Source organism: Balearica regulorum, chromosome 1, assembly GCF_011004875.1.
Source record: "Balearica regulorum gibbericeps isolate bBalReg1 chromosome 1, bBalReg1.pri, whole genome shotgun sequence".
NCBI classification, from domain to species: Eukaryota; Metazoa; Chordata; class Aves; order Gruiformes; family Gruidae; genus Balearica; species Balearica regulorum.
The window spans coordinates 8,626,644-8,642,610 of NC_046184.1; the positions used below are offsets into that span (position 1 = coordinate 8,626,644).

At 43.9% G+C, this 15,967-nt stretch overlaps 1 protein-coding gene across 2 annotated transcripts in view; it reads left to right on the forward strand.

The window, feature by feature from the left end:
• Positions 1-15,967, forward strand: part of ELAPOR2 (endosome-lysosome associated apoptosis and autophagy regulator family member 2) — a 105,952-nt gene that overhangs the window by 57,870 nt on the left and 32,115 nt on the right. For both annotated transcript variants that reach the window (XM_075770463.1, XM_075770539.1), the window contains 2 exons: positions 13,334-13,529; positions 14,151-14,298. In XM_075770463.1, coding sequence (XP_075626578.1) covers positions 13,334-13,529; positions 14,151-14,298 — 344 coding nt within the window. The remainder of the gene's footprint in view (positions 1-13,333; positions 13,530-14,150; positions 14,299-15,967) is intronic.

Below are 15,967 nucleotides of genomic sequence, written 5' to 3' on the forward strand. Positions count from 1 at the left end.
TATTCAGATTCTCCTACATCTTGTAGATCATACCCTATGCCAGAGCATACTGACACTGGGGCTCATCTTGACATTTGGTGGAGTCCTGGACTCCTTTAGTTATCTCTTTCAGTCCTTCAGCCAGCAGAACAAGGGACCACAGTACAATTACCTCAGGTAGGATGATTTCCGGCTTTAGAGATCTGTTATCTTCAGAAGTTTTGGTTGGTAGCTACTAGTCTTGAGATATAGTGAGCCAACTATGTGTCTGCTCTTAAAAAAGGGCTGCAATTTTATAGCAGCATGAGCTCTTAGGGCTTTTTTTGTCTCCTTGAGGTTGGCAGAGCCCTCAGTGGTCCTTGGTGGCAGTTAGGACACAATGGATATGGAGGAACCTGGGCGAGAAAGTGGGTTTTTTTGGGAACACATCTGCCACCGCTGATGACTTCACAATGTACTGTTTGCAGTTGTTTTGATCCATTCAGAAATGCCTGCCACTTGAGAATATCTGCTATCGATCTTTACTGCTCCCTGAAAACAGAAGTGACTTGCAGGCTGTCATTAATTTTGGATCTGTAGAATACTGTGCCAACCTCTCCCGCTTCCAGATGCTCAGCAGTCATTCTCTTTAAATTGTGCCTGAACAAGGAATTCGAAAGGTGGTATAACAATATGTTAAATGTCTCCAATCATCTCTGTAAGTATGTCTAGACTGTGGTCTCCAGTGGAGTGGAAAGACACTTGAGATTGCTAAAAATGTATTAGCTCAGGTGCTTCACGTATCTGGAGCAATCTAACTGTGGCACCGGAGTTCAGTCAGTGTCTCGAGATGTGCTCGTTTTCAGGAGGCTGTGTTTTACTGCTTTTCATTTGAATGAACCCATTTAAAATTATGTTGGGTATGTGTGCGCTCTGCTGCATTTTGAAGTGCACGCCGACCTGCAAAGCACAGCTGACTGTGACCCACCAAGAGTAACTGCCAGTGCTACCCAAAATGGCCGTAGTGTCCAAAACATGTCAAGATTCAGCCCTTTTTTTGAGTCTTCAAGAACTTAATCAGTAAAGTTTACCTGCAGAGGAGACAGGTAAATGATTCTGAGAAATAGTCGTGGGGTTCAGAGTAGAAAGGACTGTCATATTTTGACTGCTTTATGACCTGGTTATAAGAAGAAGGGGTCTTTTTCCTTTATCTTGCCATGAGCACAGAGCACCATGATGACTCACATTCCTGTCCTGCTACCCTCCCCTCCACATCTCTCCCATCCAGGTGGGAGTTGGGAAGAAAGAAGGAACCTCACATGATAGATGTTTATGATGCTGTAGGAGGTCCTGCTATGCAGTGACCATGGATATGGGAGGGAAGGTGCGGGAGCAGCTCTGCAGCACAGTAGCTCGCTTGCAATGCAGTGGGACAACATGCTGCTTTCTATATTTCACTCCCCTCTTTTTTTCTGATGTCCTTGCCCTGTGGGGCTGCGGCCATCGCCACTTTCATACTTCACATCAGGGTGTCAGTCTGCATTTTGCCATTCAGCATGATGTGGTACCTCAATGCTCACCCCATGGGACCGGGCTGCTTCTGGACAAGCCATGGCACGACCATGCCAGACTGCTCAGCCACCTCTCTCAGGCTTGTGTTTGTTCAGAGATGAGTCACATTTTTGATGCTGCCACATCATGGTTGCAAGGGATCTTGCAAAGAGACACACTAAAAGTGCAGCAAAGATCTTGGCTAGGAAAAAGGCAATATTGATTACGCCTAAAGCTACTCTGTGTGCCTCTCCTCTGCTTCCCATTTAAGATGTCCCCTCGTTTTGGAGGTAGGGTATGTATGTGGAGGCAAGGAGTGTTGCACTGGGGGGTGGTGGGCAGAGAGCCTCCCTCAGCGAAATCCAGACCTCTGAATCACTCTATTTCTTCTTGACAGTCGGGAATGCGATTAACTAATTTGGTCTTTTTCATTTTTAATTACTACAGATCTCAGTCTGATCTCCTCATGAGCCTGAAAGCAGGAAGGGAATTTAGCTGATAAGCATCACTGCCATCAGGGCAGTTGCTTGGCTTTTAAAATGGAAAATATTTGTGGCAGTCAATGGGAGCAGTTTGCTCTGGGGGCTAAGCCCTTGCCTGCACCCCCTTATGGCTGGTGTCTCTGAAACCCCTTTGCTTTGGTGCAGGGGCTGTATGTCTAATGGGGACCTTTTGGGGCCTGGCAGTGGGAGCAGGACTTGGCATCGTGTTCTCATGGACACTGTGCTGCAGTCTGTTTCGGTGGCCGTAGTCAGGCTTTTCTGCCAGCCTGACCATATGCTGCATGTTTTACGCTCAAATTAAAAGTCTGAGTTTGGAGCCTTCCTTCCTTCCATGTCTCCTTTCCTTCCTCTATTCTTTGTCTCCTTTCACTCAAGTACAACCCAAATATCTGGTTCAGAATGTGCCCTTGCTGTGCCCAGGAGCACTGATACGCTCCTCTCAGCAGAGCTTGTGACCAAAAAGGGTTTAAAGGGTTCACATTTTGATCTCACACTCTTTTTTAATATTAGCTCTCTTATTCCACAGAATATGAGGTATTTTTTTGCCATCCTAAACAAGTATAAGTTGCACCTTATCTCATAAATATCTTAATTTTAGTGGCTTTATGTCTATAATAAAGAAACTATAGTGACAATAAGAGAGCAATTTCAAATGGAGTTGCTGTGGAGTTATTAATGGCTCTGCTTAGCAAACTGCACCTTCACCTGGTGCCACCAAGGCGGGAGCAACTTCTTTGAAATCAGAAATCAGTTTTGAGGTGAGGCGTGGGAGCAGGTGCCAAATGGTAAGCACATGAAAAGCTCCAGTGACTTCAGAAAACAGACTGTCCTTAATTACAATGGACCCTACTGGGGCCTGAGAGCAAAATTTGTCCTGATTTATTGTTACTGAGCTGTGTTTGTTGAGTCTATTCTAACTTGTGTAATCTGCTCCTAGGATACCACAGGAGGAGATACGGATCTTCCTGCTAATCGCAGTGCACTTTAGACACAATTAGGGCAAATGACCTTTTTAAGGCGTGTAGGTTTTATAATGCTTCAAGACAATTTAAGTGATCTGCAGGAGTTTTAATGTTCTGCTTTCATAACAGAAAACTTAAATGGAAGGTTTTGAGTTTGATGTTGTCTTGGTCTCTACTAAGACTGGGTATACCAAGCAGGTAAGAAGTGGGTCTGCTCCTAACTCCCTGGAATTCATCTGCAAATTTTATAACATACAGTATATGCACACACATATTTGTGTAGATGGATAATATAAAATGAATTATATACGTCAGGCAAAAACTGTGTGCTTGTGTTACAGCCCTCTGACTTAAAGTTTACATCTGTTCATTGTCAACTAGATTTGTATTCAGGCAAATTCTGTGTAGTCTTTGTGTTAAAGAATTGGTTCTTCTGGAGCTTTACTTAGAATTTTGAAATTTGGCTGGTGGAGACTTGAAAATAGCAATGATAAGTTTTAGTAGTTTCTTTAATGTTTACATTATCGCATATGTGGATGTGAATGTACATACAAATAATCCCATGAGAACGGTGCTATTTATTACACGGTCACATTTATTTGTGTTATCTCAAGAGAGTTTGTTATGTAATAAAAAAAAGTTATCACCACAGTGTTGTTGTCTTCATAGATGAATGCATTTAAGAACTACTTTTCATAGGCATTCAATAAGTCCAGAGTTATGGCCTCTTGAAGCAAACACGTGAATCCTAACAAATCATCAGGGAGGGTTTTTTTCCTTTTTTAGTTGACATCCACTGAAAATTATTTTCTGGTCTCATTAATGGGCTTTGAAGTGATTTGGATTTCTTTGTTTCAACTGAAGGGAGGAAATATGGTGACATCAACGTAGCTCTGATGACTAGGCATGTATCCATTCTCATTTTTTTCTCATGGCTTAAAAGCATTGGATTTTGTCTTCATCAACCTTGTACTAGTATTTTTTTTCATTTTCGATGTCATTCAGACATTGTTTCTTTGGGTATTCACCTTGGAAGAAACAATGAGGTCAAGCTATTAATGGCTGCTGGTGTTTAACCATGTCATTTAGATCTGACATATGCACATAGATATACTTACATAAGGTGACAGATGCTGTTGGGTATCCTGAGCTGTAGGAAAGTCCTATTTTGAGACAATGTTCAAAAAAAGGTATTCAGAAGATCTCCCCTTTCATTCCTTCTCCCTTGAGATTGCTTGAATGGTATATGCTGATGTCCTCCATCATTTTGACCAACACTTTCCCTTCTCCCCTCTCTTTTGAACATTTGTATGGCTCCCATGAAGCTGCCTGTCAACATATAAGAGGCACATATGGAAGGTTGCTCTCGCAAACCTCAGTGCCAAAAAAGTGGATTCTTAGTGGGCATGAAATCCAGGGAATCTGAGAATTTCTCAACATGCTATAGGTTTGGCCCTTGACCTGTCATGTATTATCTAGCAATTAAGGATGTCTGACAGAGAAAAACATAATATAACTTTGTCTCTGGAGCCACCTCTGACATGAACAGCAAGATGTGCAAGAAGTAGATTTCAAAGTCATGATCTTTATAGGGGCACTGTATGATGTGTATTGCCTGCAGGACTGGGCAACTCAGTTTTACCTGAGTCTCTTTTGTATCCCTAGGAAAGTTTTTATGTCTGTTCTGAAAGCAAAAGCTTTCCCACTGGGGAGGGAGCTAGCAAACAGCAGCAGAGGCTGCTCTGAGGAACACTGTGAAGCTGAGGAATTAATGCAAGGCTGTCATGAAACAAAGACATTTAGGCAGCAGTGGTGTGCATGGCACAGTTTGGGAGCTGCTACTAAAAGGCTGTGATTTAGCAAAGCATTCAGGCAGATGTTTATTCCTATTCCTCTTATGGCATCCCTGCTAATGCAGGTTCCTAACTCAAGTCAGGTAGGTGAGTCCTATTGATGGCATGAGGTTTCTCATCTGGACTGAGGCTGGAGGCTACGTTTTGCCATGGCATTTCCATCCGGATGTTTTCCTAATGTATATTGTTACCTTGAGAGATAACCCAGTTTTACAAGATTTTTTCCTCTGTGCATGAGCAATACACTGTCTTTGCAGAAAAAGTCCATTGTTGGCTTTTTTTTAAGCACAGATTCTTTTAGGTAAATAGTTAAAAAAGTAGAAGAGTTTGCACTGAACCCACAGATTTTATTTCCTGGAGCAAGTTACCAGGAACTGCATGTGGATGTGTGTATTGGGACTTCTAAGAGGAAGGTTGGCCTTAGTGTCTTTTGATGATTTCTTCCCTCTATTTGTGTACACGATGTAATTAAATAAGTTAAACACAGCTTCCTCTGAGTCACTGATTTCTCTTTCAACAGGAAGGCAGCTGGCAAGACCTTGAGATTTGCTATGGCTTGGTAGAGGGATGAGAGGCAAGCACTGTGTGTGTGTGCATGTGTCCATGCGTGCAGAGGACATCTCAAATGGCACAAGAAACCATTTGCACCAACTGCTTTGGTTGGTGAGCAATGAAAATAAACCTGATGGAGTCAGTGGGGCCTGGAGAGCTACTCACACACCTCGAGGCATGTTTCCTGCCATCTCCAGCACTGAGCCACTAGGATGGTTGTAAACCTGGCAGCAAATGTGCTTGCTAGCCTCTCGGTGATGACTGCCTTCCTCCACTCTATGCTACATTTTCATGAATTTATTGAGTATTCCCATTCCAGAACTACCCCTTTCAGTGTCCAAATGATGAAATAAAAGTGATGATAAAACTGTCCTATGTGCCAGGCCAGCTGGGGAAAATTGTACTGTTCCTGTCAGAGGTGAACTGGAAAAAGTGTTGCTCTATTTTGTAATTTCTTGGATAAAAGGAAAAATTATTTACTCTTAAGAAAAGGAAGGGTCTTTTCCACAGAAGGTACTCTTCCCCAAGTTACATCAGCTTTCAGTGTGATCACATTTCAAGCCTAAACAGCCTTGACAGACTTTTTTTACTTAAATTAAGATTCAGTCTGGTTCCTGGTAACACATTGGGATATAATGACTGAAGAAAACGAACATCAATTATTCACAGTCTATTGGAGAAGCCTCATATAAATTATTCACGGAAGACATTCTGAAGCTGGCTGAGATTATAGGAAACGTTAATAATGGAGCAATGATTTCCTCTCATCCTTTGGCTTTCTTTTTTTCTCCTTGTCCCATATTTTGGTTGGTCCTTGATTCCATGTTGTGTGGACCACAATGTCCCAAAGAATCACCAAACAGATGCCTCTATGTATTTATCCTTGACCACATCTTCCTCTCCAGATTTGTGGCATGTGTCTGCTTAACCCAGCAGCTGTTCAGAGGGACAACTGTGTGATGCTGCCATCCTCCTATGTCCTTTCTGAGCTACAGTTTTCACCTTCAGCCATGGGAGGCTGAGATAATTCAGCCCAGACTCTGCCTGCAGGAGATGGCAGGATCACACCTGAATCCCAGGCAGTGGGGCTTTGAATGAACAACATAGCAATGGAGGGGGGAGAGATGGAAAGCCAGTGTCCAAGATTATTTTCCCTGTGTATTTTCACTGGTTTGGGTAGAATTGCTCCATTGCTATCCTCCTTGTTATAATCTGGCAAAATCCAGTCCTGTATCTTTTTTTTTTTTAAGTTGTAGTGTATTGAGAGCCAGGGGGACACAGAAGGATATACATGAATGTGCATATGGTCAGTGGCAACAGAATAAACAGGGGAGCTGAAATGGTTTTAGGTATCATAAGTAGGAAATGTCTGGAGAAAAATGTCTGCTGAAATGACTGATAGAGGTGGAAGTAGTGGGTCCAAGTGGTGTGGGATGGGTAGACAGCTGAGGGAAGGTGTAAGACTGAGTGGCCGGGGCTGCATAAAGGAGGAAAGCAATTGAATATATTATAGATTTGGTGTTGGAGGATGCAGGGCATTGAGGCAACTTTGATTAATCCTCTGGTAAAATCACAAATATTCTGATCCCTCTCACAGTGTGGCAATATCTGGCAGATATTCAACATGAGAAAACACTCCAGAAGAAGGTTTCAGACCTCAGAAGTTGAGTAGTCATATACATGTTAGGCTCTACTCTGTTAGTCCAACTATGTTCATGATAAGCTCGCCTTGACCTCTGGCGTCAGAAAGTTAAGCAACATGAGATTGTTAGGGTCAGTTACTAGAAATGTGCCAACTAAAAGTGATCCTAGTCCACCAAAACCACTGGGAGAGCCCCATCTGTACTAAAAGGAAAAAGGTGACCCCGGAGCCTTGCAGTCAAAGGGCAAATGAGGCAAGCTTGTTTATGGTCTGTTTTGCCCTCTGGGGAGCTGTTTCCATGTCTGCAAAGTGACTGTAAAGTGCTATCAGATCTGCAAAGTAATCCATAGCAAGCACTCCTTGGAAAGTGGTTACACAGTGGGCAAGGCTCCTGCTTCAGGATGCCCCACCTCCCTGGGGTGTCCCAGGAGGGAGGTAAGATACTGTTGGTCTCCACTTACAGAGTTTAAGAGGGGGGTTAATTAGCTGCGCTAGCTTGACCTCACTTTAAAATGCGTATAGCTAGGCTGATTCTGAGGCTGATAACTCATACCTGGCGTGAGCTTTTCTTCCATATGGTGTCCAGTTATGGTACGAAACACTTGAGAGACAAATGGTCCATCACATGCTATGACAGATTGTTCCAGCAATCAGTCATTCTTCCTACTAAAAATGTGTGCATTATTTCCAATTTGAATTTGTCTGGGTTCAGCTTCCAGGAGGTAGTTCTTAAGCAGTTCTCTGCTTGATTAAAGAGTCCAGTGGGATCCTGTGTTTTCTCCCCTTGGAGATGCTTATATATTAATCAAGTTGACTCTCAATTTTCTTTTGATAAACTAAATAGACCTAGCACTTCAGATCTTTCACTGCAAGACATTACCCCTAATTTTAAAAGCATTTTAAGTCCTTTTGTTCTGCGATGACCTCTTAAAAATGCCAAATCACAACTATATTCAGTATTAGAACAATCTTCTTGCCTGTAACACACACATTTCATCCTGCACATCTCTACCTCCACCTCCAAATTTTTCCACAGATCTCACTAGTGTCTTTTTGCACATCTTGACAGTGGAAGCTCTTGATGAATGGCGGGTCCCCTCTGACGCTCTGGCTTGCTGCTCTCCGGAATACGTTTCAGCCTTCTGCAGGCAGGGCCAGCACTCCTTGCCTTCAGCACCTTGTCTTTACCTTTGGGTCTGTTAAAACACACTGACTTTGAGTGGGCTTAGACTTGACAACAGTCTCTCACCCACCAATTTTAATACCATTCCTTTGCTATTTGCCTGCAGATCGTTGATAAAAATGTGGACAGCCATCACAACTGCCCCTTTCCTCCCCACTCAGTGATGGCTTCCCACCGACAGCCTCTCTGAGATCTGTTAGTCCATTTAAGATGTGCCGTACTGGTATTGTGTGGTACTGCAGAATGACATGCAAAACTAAGTTAACTGTATTAGAAACCCTAAGTCTATTACATCCACTCAGTCACCTTTATCAATGACTTGTAATCCTTTTAAAGAATGAAATGAGGTCTATTTGACAAGACTTATACAACGGTTTTGGTGGGTATTAGTACTGCAGCTCTTGTTAATTTTTTATGAAGTGAATCCGGTGTCAGCTTTATTGCTGCTTGTATGAATGTGTGCGGCTGCCTGTGGCACTATCTAACAGTACTTTACAGCATCTTTTGTGACCAAGACTGGTCGCCTGTACAAACCACAACATTCTTTTTTCCTTCTGTATTTATTTTAAAAAAGCTGCAGCAGCAAACCACCAATAACTACATTAGCTTCAGTGGAGCTACTGAAGGCACCGATCTATCTGGCACCATAGTATGTCATCCTCTTCCTAACTGCCTCTGAAAAGGTTCTCCCAGTTTTAAAAATGCCCATGATGGGGCAAGTCATGAAACTTTTTAATGCATTTCACAGTTTTTTCACAGAGAGAAAGATCAAATTCAGTCTTCACGATGTGTGTTGCTCTGCGTAAGTCGGTGTGTAGCACCCAAACTGACGTTTGAAAGGTGTAATAGGAAAGTTTGCAGTCAGAGAGGAAGAGGGAATAGTCATGTCATAGAATCATAGAATCATAGAATGGTTTGGGTTGGAAGGGACCTCAAAGATCATCTAGTTCCAACCCCCTGCCATGGGCAGGGACACCCTCCACTAGACCAGGTTGCCCAGAGCCCCATTCAACCTGGCCTTGAACACTTCCAGGGATGGGGCATCCACAGCTTCTCTGGGCAACCTGTGCCAGTGTCTCACCACCCTCACAGGGAAGAATTTCTTTCTAACATCTAATCTAAATCGACCCTCCTTCAGCTTAAACCCATTACCCCTTGTCCTGTCACTACACGCCCTGATAAACAGTCCCTCCCCACCTTTCCTGTAGGCCCCTTCAGGTACTGGTAAGCCACAATTAGATCTCCCCGGAGCCGCCTTTTCTCCAGGCTGAACAACCCCAACTCTTTCAGCCTGTCTCCATAGGAGAGGTGCTCCAGCCCTCTGATCATCTCCATGGCCCTCCTCTGGACTTGCTACAACAGCTCCATGTCTTTCTTGTACTGGGGCCCCCAGAGCTGGACGCAGTACTCCAGGTGGGGTCTCACGAGAGCAGAGTAGAGGGGCAGGATCACCTCCCTCGACCTGCTGGTCACACCGCTTTTGATGCAGCCCAGGACACGGTTGGCTTTCTGGGCTGCAAGCGCACACTGCCGGCTCATGCTGAGCTTCTCATCAATCAATACCCCCAAGTCCTTCTCCACAGGGCTCCTTTCAATCCATTCCTCGACCGGCCTATAGTCGTGCTTGGGATTGCCCTGACCCATGTGCAGGACCTTGCACTTGTCCAAACAAGATCAATAGTGTTGATTCTGGGAAAGATTTTCAGAATTGCCTACATAATTTAGCAGCCTTAGTTCTGTTTTCTGAAACAGGGTAGACATATAAGCAGCTATTCAATAGAGATGGGTTTTTTTTTTCTGAAAATTAAGTATCAAATGCTTAAACAAATGGTCTGTGGGGTTGGGGGCATCTGGTGTTCACAAAGGCTACTGCTAAACAGGGAGACTAACTTTTCCTCTGGAGTCTGAAGAAAAAGGGAGGGGTTAGTGGAGGACAAATCAGAGCACACACCTGAAAATATATGATTTAGACCCCTGAAACTTCATATCACACGTTAACCTTCTATGGGGTGATGCTATCCTTCCAAGTGACAGTATCTTGTGTCACCCCCACAAATACAGCGGTGCTGCGATAATGTCAAACATTTCTGTGCACAAGCGGTCCCTGGTCAGTGCTGGATCTGTGCTCAGCTACGTCTTGGTGAGATGGAGCAGCCACAGGCAAGGCAAAGTGCCAATGCCCTGGGATGGATCATCTGTCTGTGCCCTGTCCCCACCCCGGGCAAGTGCCTCCTGGCCCATCGCAGGGGACATCTGCTCTGCAGGGTCCCTCTGGGCATGGCCACAACCTGCCCTTCTCCAGCTGGGACAGACTCCTGAATTGATGCTGTTTAGATTAAAGAGGGTTTAGCCTAGCTTTTGGTCTCCCCCCTTTCTGGAAGAGGAAGTTGTGCAACACTGGGAGAGGAGACCATCTCCATGCTCGTCACACACCGTGTTTCCTCCCCATCCCCCTCCAGCCGCTCCTGACTGCCTGGAACGAGACCAAACGATGCATCTGTTCCAATGTCGAAAGTGGTTCATGTTGCTATTAGCCACGTTCAGCCCCAAATTGAACCTGGCAAGCAGCTGGCATGCTCAGAGCTAGTTTGTTTGCAGACTTATGTGTTTTGACGGGAAATGCTTCTGCCTTTGAAATACAATTCTTAGAAAAGAGAAAGAAGGTAATTCCCCACTTAAATAAGAGAAAGGTTCATCTGTCTCCTGGAAGGTGAGCGATGGACGGCAGTGTCCTGTGTGGCAGCCTGCCTGATCTCTTATACCCTTTTTTTTCTCTAAAATGATCGGGCTGCAAGGAGTTAAAAGACATTAGTTTGGTTAAAGCAATAATCTCCACTCAACTTCACTGCAATCGAAGAGGAGGCTCTGCTGCCTTCTGCGTCTTCATTATGGCAGCAAATAGCTCACAGTTAGTGGCTCCTCATTTGAAATTCACAAATCTGGAACATGTGGTTAAGCAGCCCTCTCCATTTCTTGCTATTTAACTTTCTTTAAAAAACATTGAAACTGTTAAAGGATTTGAATATGTCATGAGAGAGCTCACTTTTTTGCTTCCCTTCCTGATGGCTTCTCTCTGCACCCTTCAAAAGAAAAAAATAAAGCAGGATTTATTAATAGTGCTAAGGCGGTGAGTCAGGACGTCTTTACGCATTTAAGGTGGAAAGCTGTACAAGATGCGGTCTCAGTTCAGACACACGGGGAAGTGCTCGCTACTTTTCTCCGGGTCTCTGAAGAAACCTGTGTTTCTGACCCCAGCTGCAGGTACATCCTACAGCTTGAGCTGAGTTCGCAGAGGTAGCCAGATGGGATGCTGGCTGTACTGCTGTATCACGTGCCACTGCCCACAGAAAACCACTTGCCCCCACTGAGGGTGGATTTGTTGCCTGTCAGTCTTTCACAGTAATCCATTGCGGCAAGTTTTCCTTCTGTAACCCCACCCCAGCACCCGTCCCCGCTAGGCTCCTGCCCACTTTCCTTCTTGGTCCATCACCAGTGAGCAATGGGGTTAGAAAAACAGATTTGTTGGCTTGAAGTCCATTGTTTCAAATTCAGAGTACACTGATACGATCAAGATGGAAAAATGACCCTTTGGCAGATCTTTGCATCAAAATGGACCTTTTATCTGCATTCCAGTGCTGCCCGTCAAGGACAATTGCACAAAGAAATGCTGCGGGAGCTGGCACAGAAATGGGAGCCTGAACTGCAGTTGGATTCAGATGGAAATTGGTGTTAGGCAGCCATGACTTTATCAAAGTACTTACAATCAAACAAGTTCTTCTGCAGTTAGATAAATATCAGCATATCTATGGAACTGCATATGCTGGGACTTCAGCTGGCTTCAGTTGTTTTGGGCCAGTTTCACCACTTTGGCTAGCAGTCTGGTCTCGTCCTACAGTTTCTCAGACTAGTGAGTTTGTATTTCTCAAAGTGAGTGCATGAAATGTCTTGCACTGCACAATGTGGCATGCGTGAAACAGTATAAAAAAATCCCACCATTTCTTGGGATGCGAGTTGTGTGCATTGCTCTGAATCCTGCTTTGGCTAGACTGGCACAGTTAAGTTTAAAAATCTGCAAGCAACATAGGAAATATTATGTTCTGCAGAAAGCGCTCATTTGTTTTCCATCCAGGATGTTCAGTCTCGGAGAGGACATGATACAGCATGGGGCTGGGGGAAAGCGGGATGGTTGGACATTGAAATGAGCATCCGGGCAGGAGTTATGATCCCGTCACGGACACAGGGCTCCATGGGCATACAGGACTTCAGCTGCTGTCCAGGTTTCCTCTATATAATGGGAATATTCTTCCCTTAACAGATAGAGACTGGAACCAGGGACATATAGTTAATTGGAGTAAGTAATTTTTGAGACATCAGTAAAAATGCGCTTTGTGAACATTCCTTCTAAATTACATTTCCCCTAGTACTGTCTTTTCTGTGCTGGCAACCAGTGTTTATTTTCTCAGCATGCTAATATCAGCCCTGTCAAAGATCCTCATTTACAACACACAGGCCCATTGGTGGTGTTTTAAAAGACCACCTGGTCTATCAGGGAAGATGTTCAAGGCTTTGTAGGCAGCCTGTGTGAGGAGAAATGTGGAGAAAGCCTTGGATTAGGTCTGCAGCTCTCAGCTGAGGTTTGTAGTGTTATTTTAGCGTCAGTGTGATGCTGTGCACTCTTCTCAGCTACTATATGGGTGGGTGATAGAGTCTGCTCTGGCTTTCAGGTGCTGGTGATTTTAATAGAGTTCATGGTGTAACAGGTGGGTGAGCAAGGGTGAGGAGAACTGTATTACAAGTCCTCATTTTCATAAATTGCTTTTGGACATAGTCTGTGGGTAGAAATTTCATTTCTAAAACCTTGTTTTGCCAATGGAGACAAACCACAAATCAGGAGCTGTCATCTGAGATTTGGTTTCAGTGCTGCTGCGTCGGTGAAAAAACAGGCACTGGTGAATATCTCAGTTTTGCAGCCAACGCTGGTAGTTCAGCTGCTGTGTTCCTGGGACTGGGGCATTCCTGTTCGGTTTCCTTCAGTGTCAGTTCACTCTTAATTGAGTGGTAAAAAAATCAATGGAAATTAATTAGGGTTAATTTCCCCATTCATATGTTGGAAATGATTGTCTCCCCAGCTTTCTCCTGTGCCTCTGGCGAGTACCTGGAGATGAAGAACCAGGTGTGCAGCAAATGTGCAGAGGGGACCTACTCACTGGGCAGTGGGATCAAGTTTGACGAGTGGGATGAGCTGCCGGCAGGATTCTCCAACGTGGCGACTTTCATGGACACAGCGGTTGGCTCGGCTGAGAATAAAGCCGACAGCTGCAACAAGTAAGTTCTGTTTGTATCTGGGTTACGTAGCCATGGGTGAACCTGAGACAGCTCAGCAGCACAAAGCCAGCTTAATGGCTCACCTAAGCTCTCCAGAGGGTGACCAGCCCTATTAATGGCAAACAAGAGTGTCTGGAAAGCGAAATTTTTAGCCATCTCTTTGCTGTCATCATGGTCTCCTCGGGCTCATCAGCAGCTAATGAGTCAAGACCAGCCTGGAGCTGCTGTTATTTGTAAATGGAAAGCTCCAGGGTCATGGTGTAGTAAATGTGGCTAAAAGGTACTTTCACAGCCTATTTAGAGACCCATGGTGGTTGCAGAAGGTTGTTTCTGACCATAATTGTAAGTATGTTGGACCTATGGATAATGAACCTTTCCTATATAGGCTGAGTCCTAAATTTCTAGTACCTTATCTTTTTCCATGCACAGTTTTAATGAAAAATATTATATCTACATGAAAAATAAATGGGAATCTAGAAATAAATTTATAAATTCACTGCAGTTAACTATTGTGGGATTCTGGGTTCTTTATTAAGTAACATGTGTTTGTATAGTAGTGTAAGAAAAGTCTCCTCAGTGTCTGTGATCTCAGCTGAGGCTTGTTTTGTTTATGTTCATCAGCTCTTCGTGGACACCTCGAGGGAATTACATAGAGTCAAACAGGGATGATTGTACAGTTTCTCTCATCTACGCTGTGCACCTGAAGAAATCCGGTTCTGTCTTCTTCGAATACCAGTATATTGACAACAACATCTTCTTTGAATTTTTTGTAAGGCCTTTTATATGATGAATCCACCCTTATATTGTAAGAATTCAATCCTGATAAAGGCTATCGGAAACAGCTTTTTCCTCCCTTTACATTCCCCATATGTCCGTAGCTTGCTACTGCTGAACATAATTAAAAAAAAAAAAATCTTTTTTTTTTCTGCTACTTATGCTGCCTTTTGGGAATGAATTTCAGCTTCAAAACTCAAGTTAAGCTGATCCTATCTACCATGCGCTGGGATTTTTCCATTAGGGGTCATTACTGCCCCTGTTCGTCCAGCCTTGCACAAGGCAACTGTTGGTGGTAGGTGCTTCAGTTTGGGGGTGGTTGACTTGAGATACCTTTGAGGCAACTTGAAGTTTAAAAAGACTTCTTCCAAGGTAGGCATCCATGACCTGAGGAGGTCCAAGGCATTAGTATGCTTTAGTTTTAGTTTTAGGTTAATTTGGGTCACAGCAGTTGAGATGAAAAGAAAAGCAGGAGAAGAGACAAAAAGGTGGTCCTTAAAAAAAGCCAGAAACAACAGTTCTCCATAGAGATTTAGGAGTAAAAATTCAGATGATTTTCAGCAGGAATTAGGCTCTGAGGATATGTCTACACTGCGAAATGGAGGGGCTGAAGGTCATTAGCTGTGAAATGGGAGCAGCCTGGCTGGGCTTACACCATGCTGTACCCAAGTTACTAAACTAATCTGATCAGCAGGGACCTAAATGGGAAGGACAGCCCTGCTCTGCCCACGTGGATGGACTGGTTGGGGTCCAGGGAGCCCGTGGATCCCCAGCACTAGGCTCCCCATTGCAGTGCAGATCACCCACATCACTGAGATGCTTTGGAAGTTTCCACCAAAAGCTGCGTTGCTTTCCCTGGCATGGTGTACCTGCCATTTGGGACAGAAAAAAAACTTAATGGGAGGGAAGCTCAGAGCAGAAGATGACTGGAAATTTTCATTCCTCTCTGTTACTGCCTCTCTCCCTGTCTGGTGAGCTCTGTTTTTCATTTGCAAAAAACATGGCTCATGGTATCTCACCAGAGTGCAAAGCCTTAGCTGGTGTTGGTTAATATTTTTTGAAGCTTGGAGAAAAGTGCAAAGAATCCTTATCCTTAGTAAAGGTGGGAAAGGAAGACAAAAGTAAGATGGTGGAAGGGCCCTCTTGCTGCTACATCAATGCAATCTATTGTACTTTGATAACAGGCAGTGCAGGCAATATTATTTAGCATTTCAGTTATATATTAGACTATCCTGCCTTCATGGAGAGAATGCAGCAAATGTGATTTCTGCTGTCAGATGAATGTACCAGGATTATGAATCCTAGCTCCAATTGCTTGACTGACTGACTGATCTGCTCCTGCAATGGAGCAATATTTTGTTTCTCTGAGCACTGGCTTTGAAAATGGCTTTCTGATTATTACTTTTATCTATATCCTACTCATTCACTTCCTTAAATTTATCATTCCCTGTTCAAGAAGCAGTGAGTGGTGCAGTCCTTTATAGACATGCCCGTGTAAATAATTCCTAGTCAGCCTCAGTATTTCCAGGAAACCATATTTAACACTCGTCTAAAAGTAATTTTTTTTTCTCCAGCATGTCTTTGTGGTTAAATATATTAAACAATGACAATTTAGCTCTGGACAGTGGCATTTCAGTAGCAGTGGCTTGCAGGTTGCCAGGAAA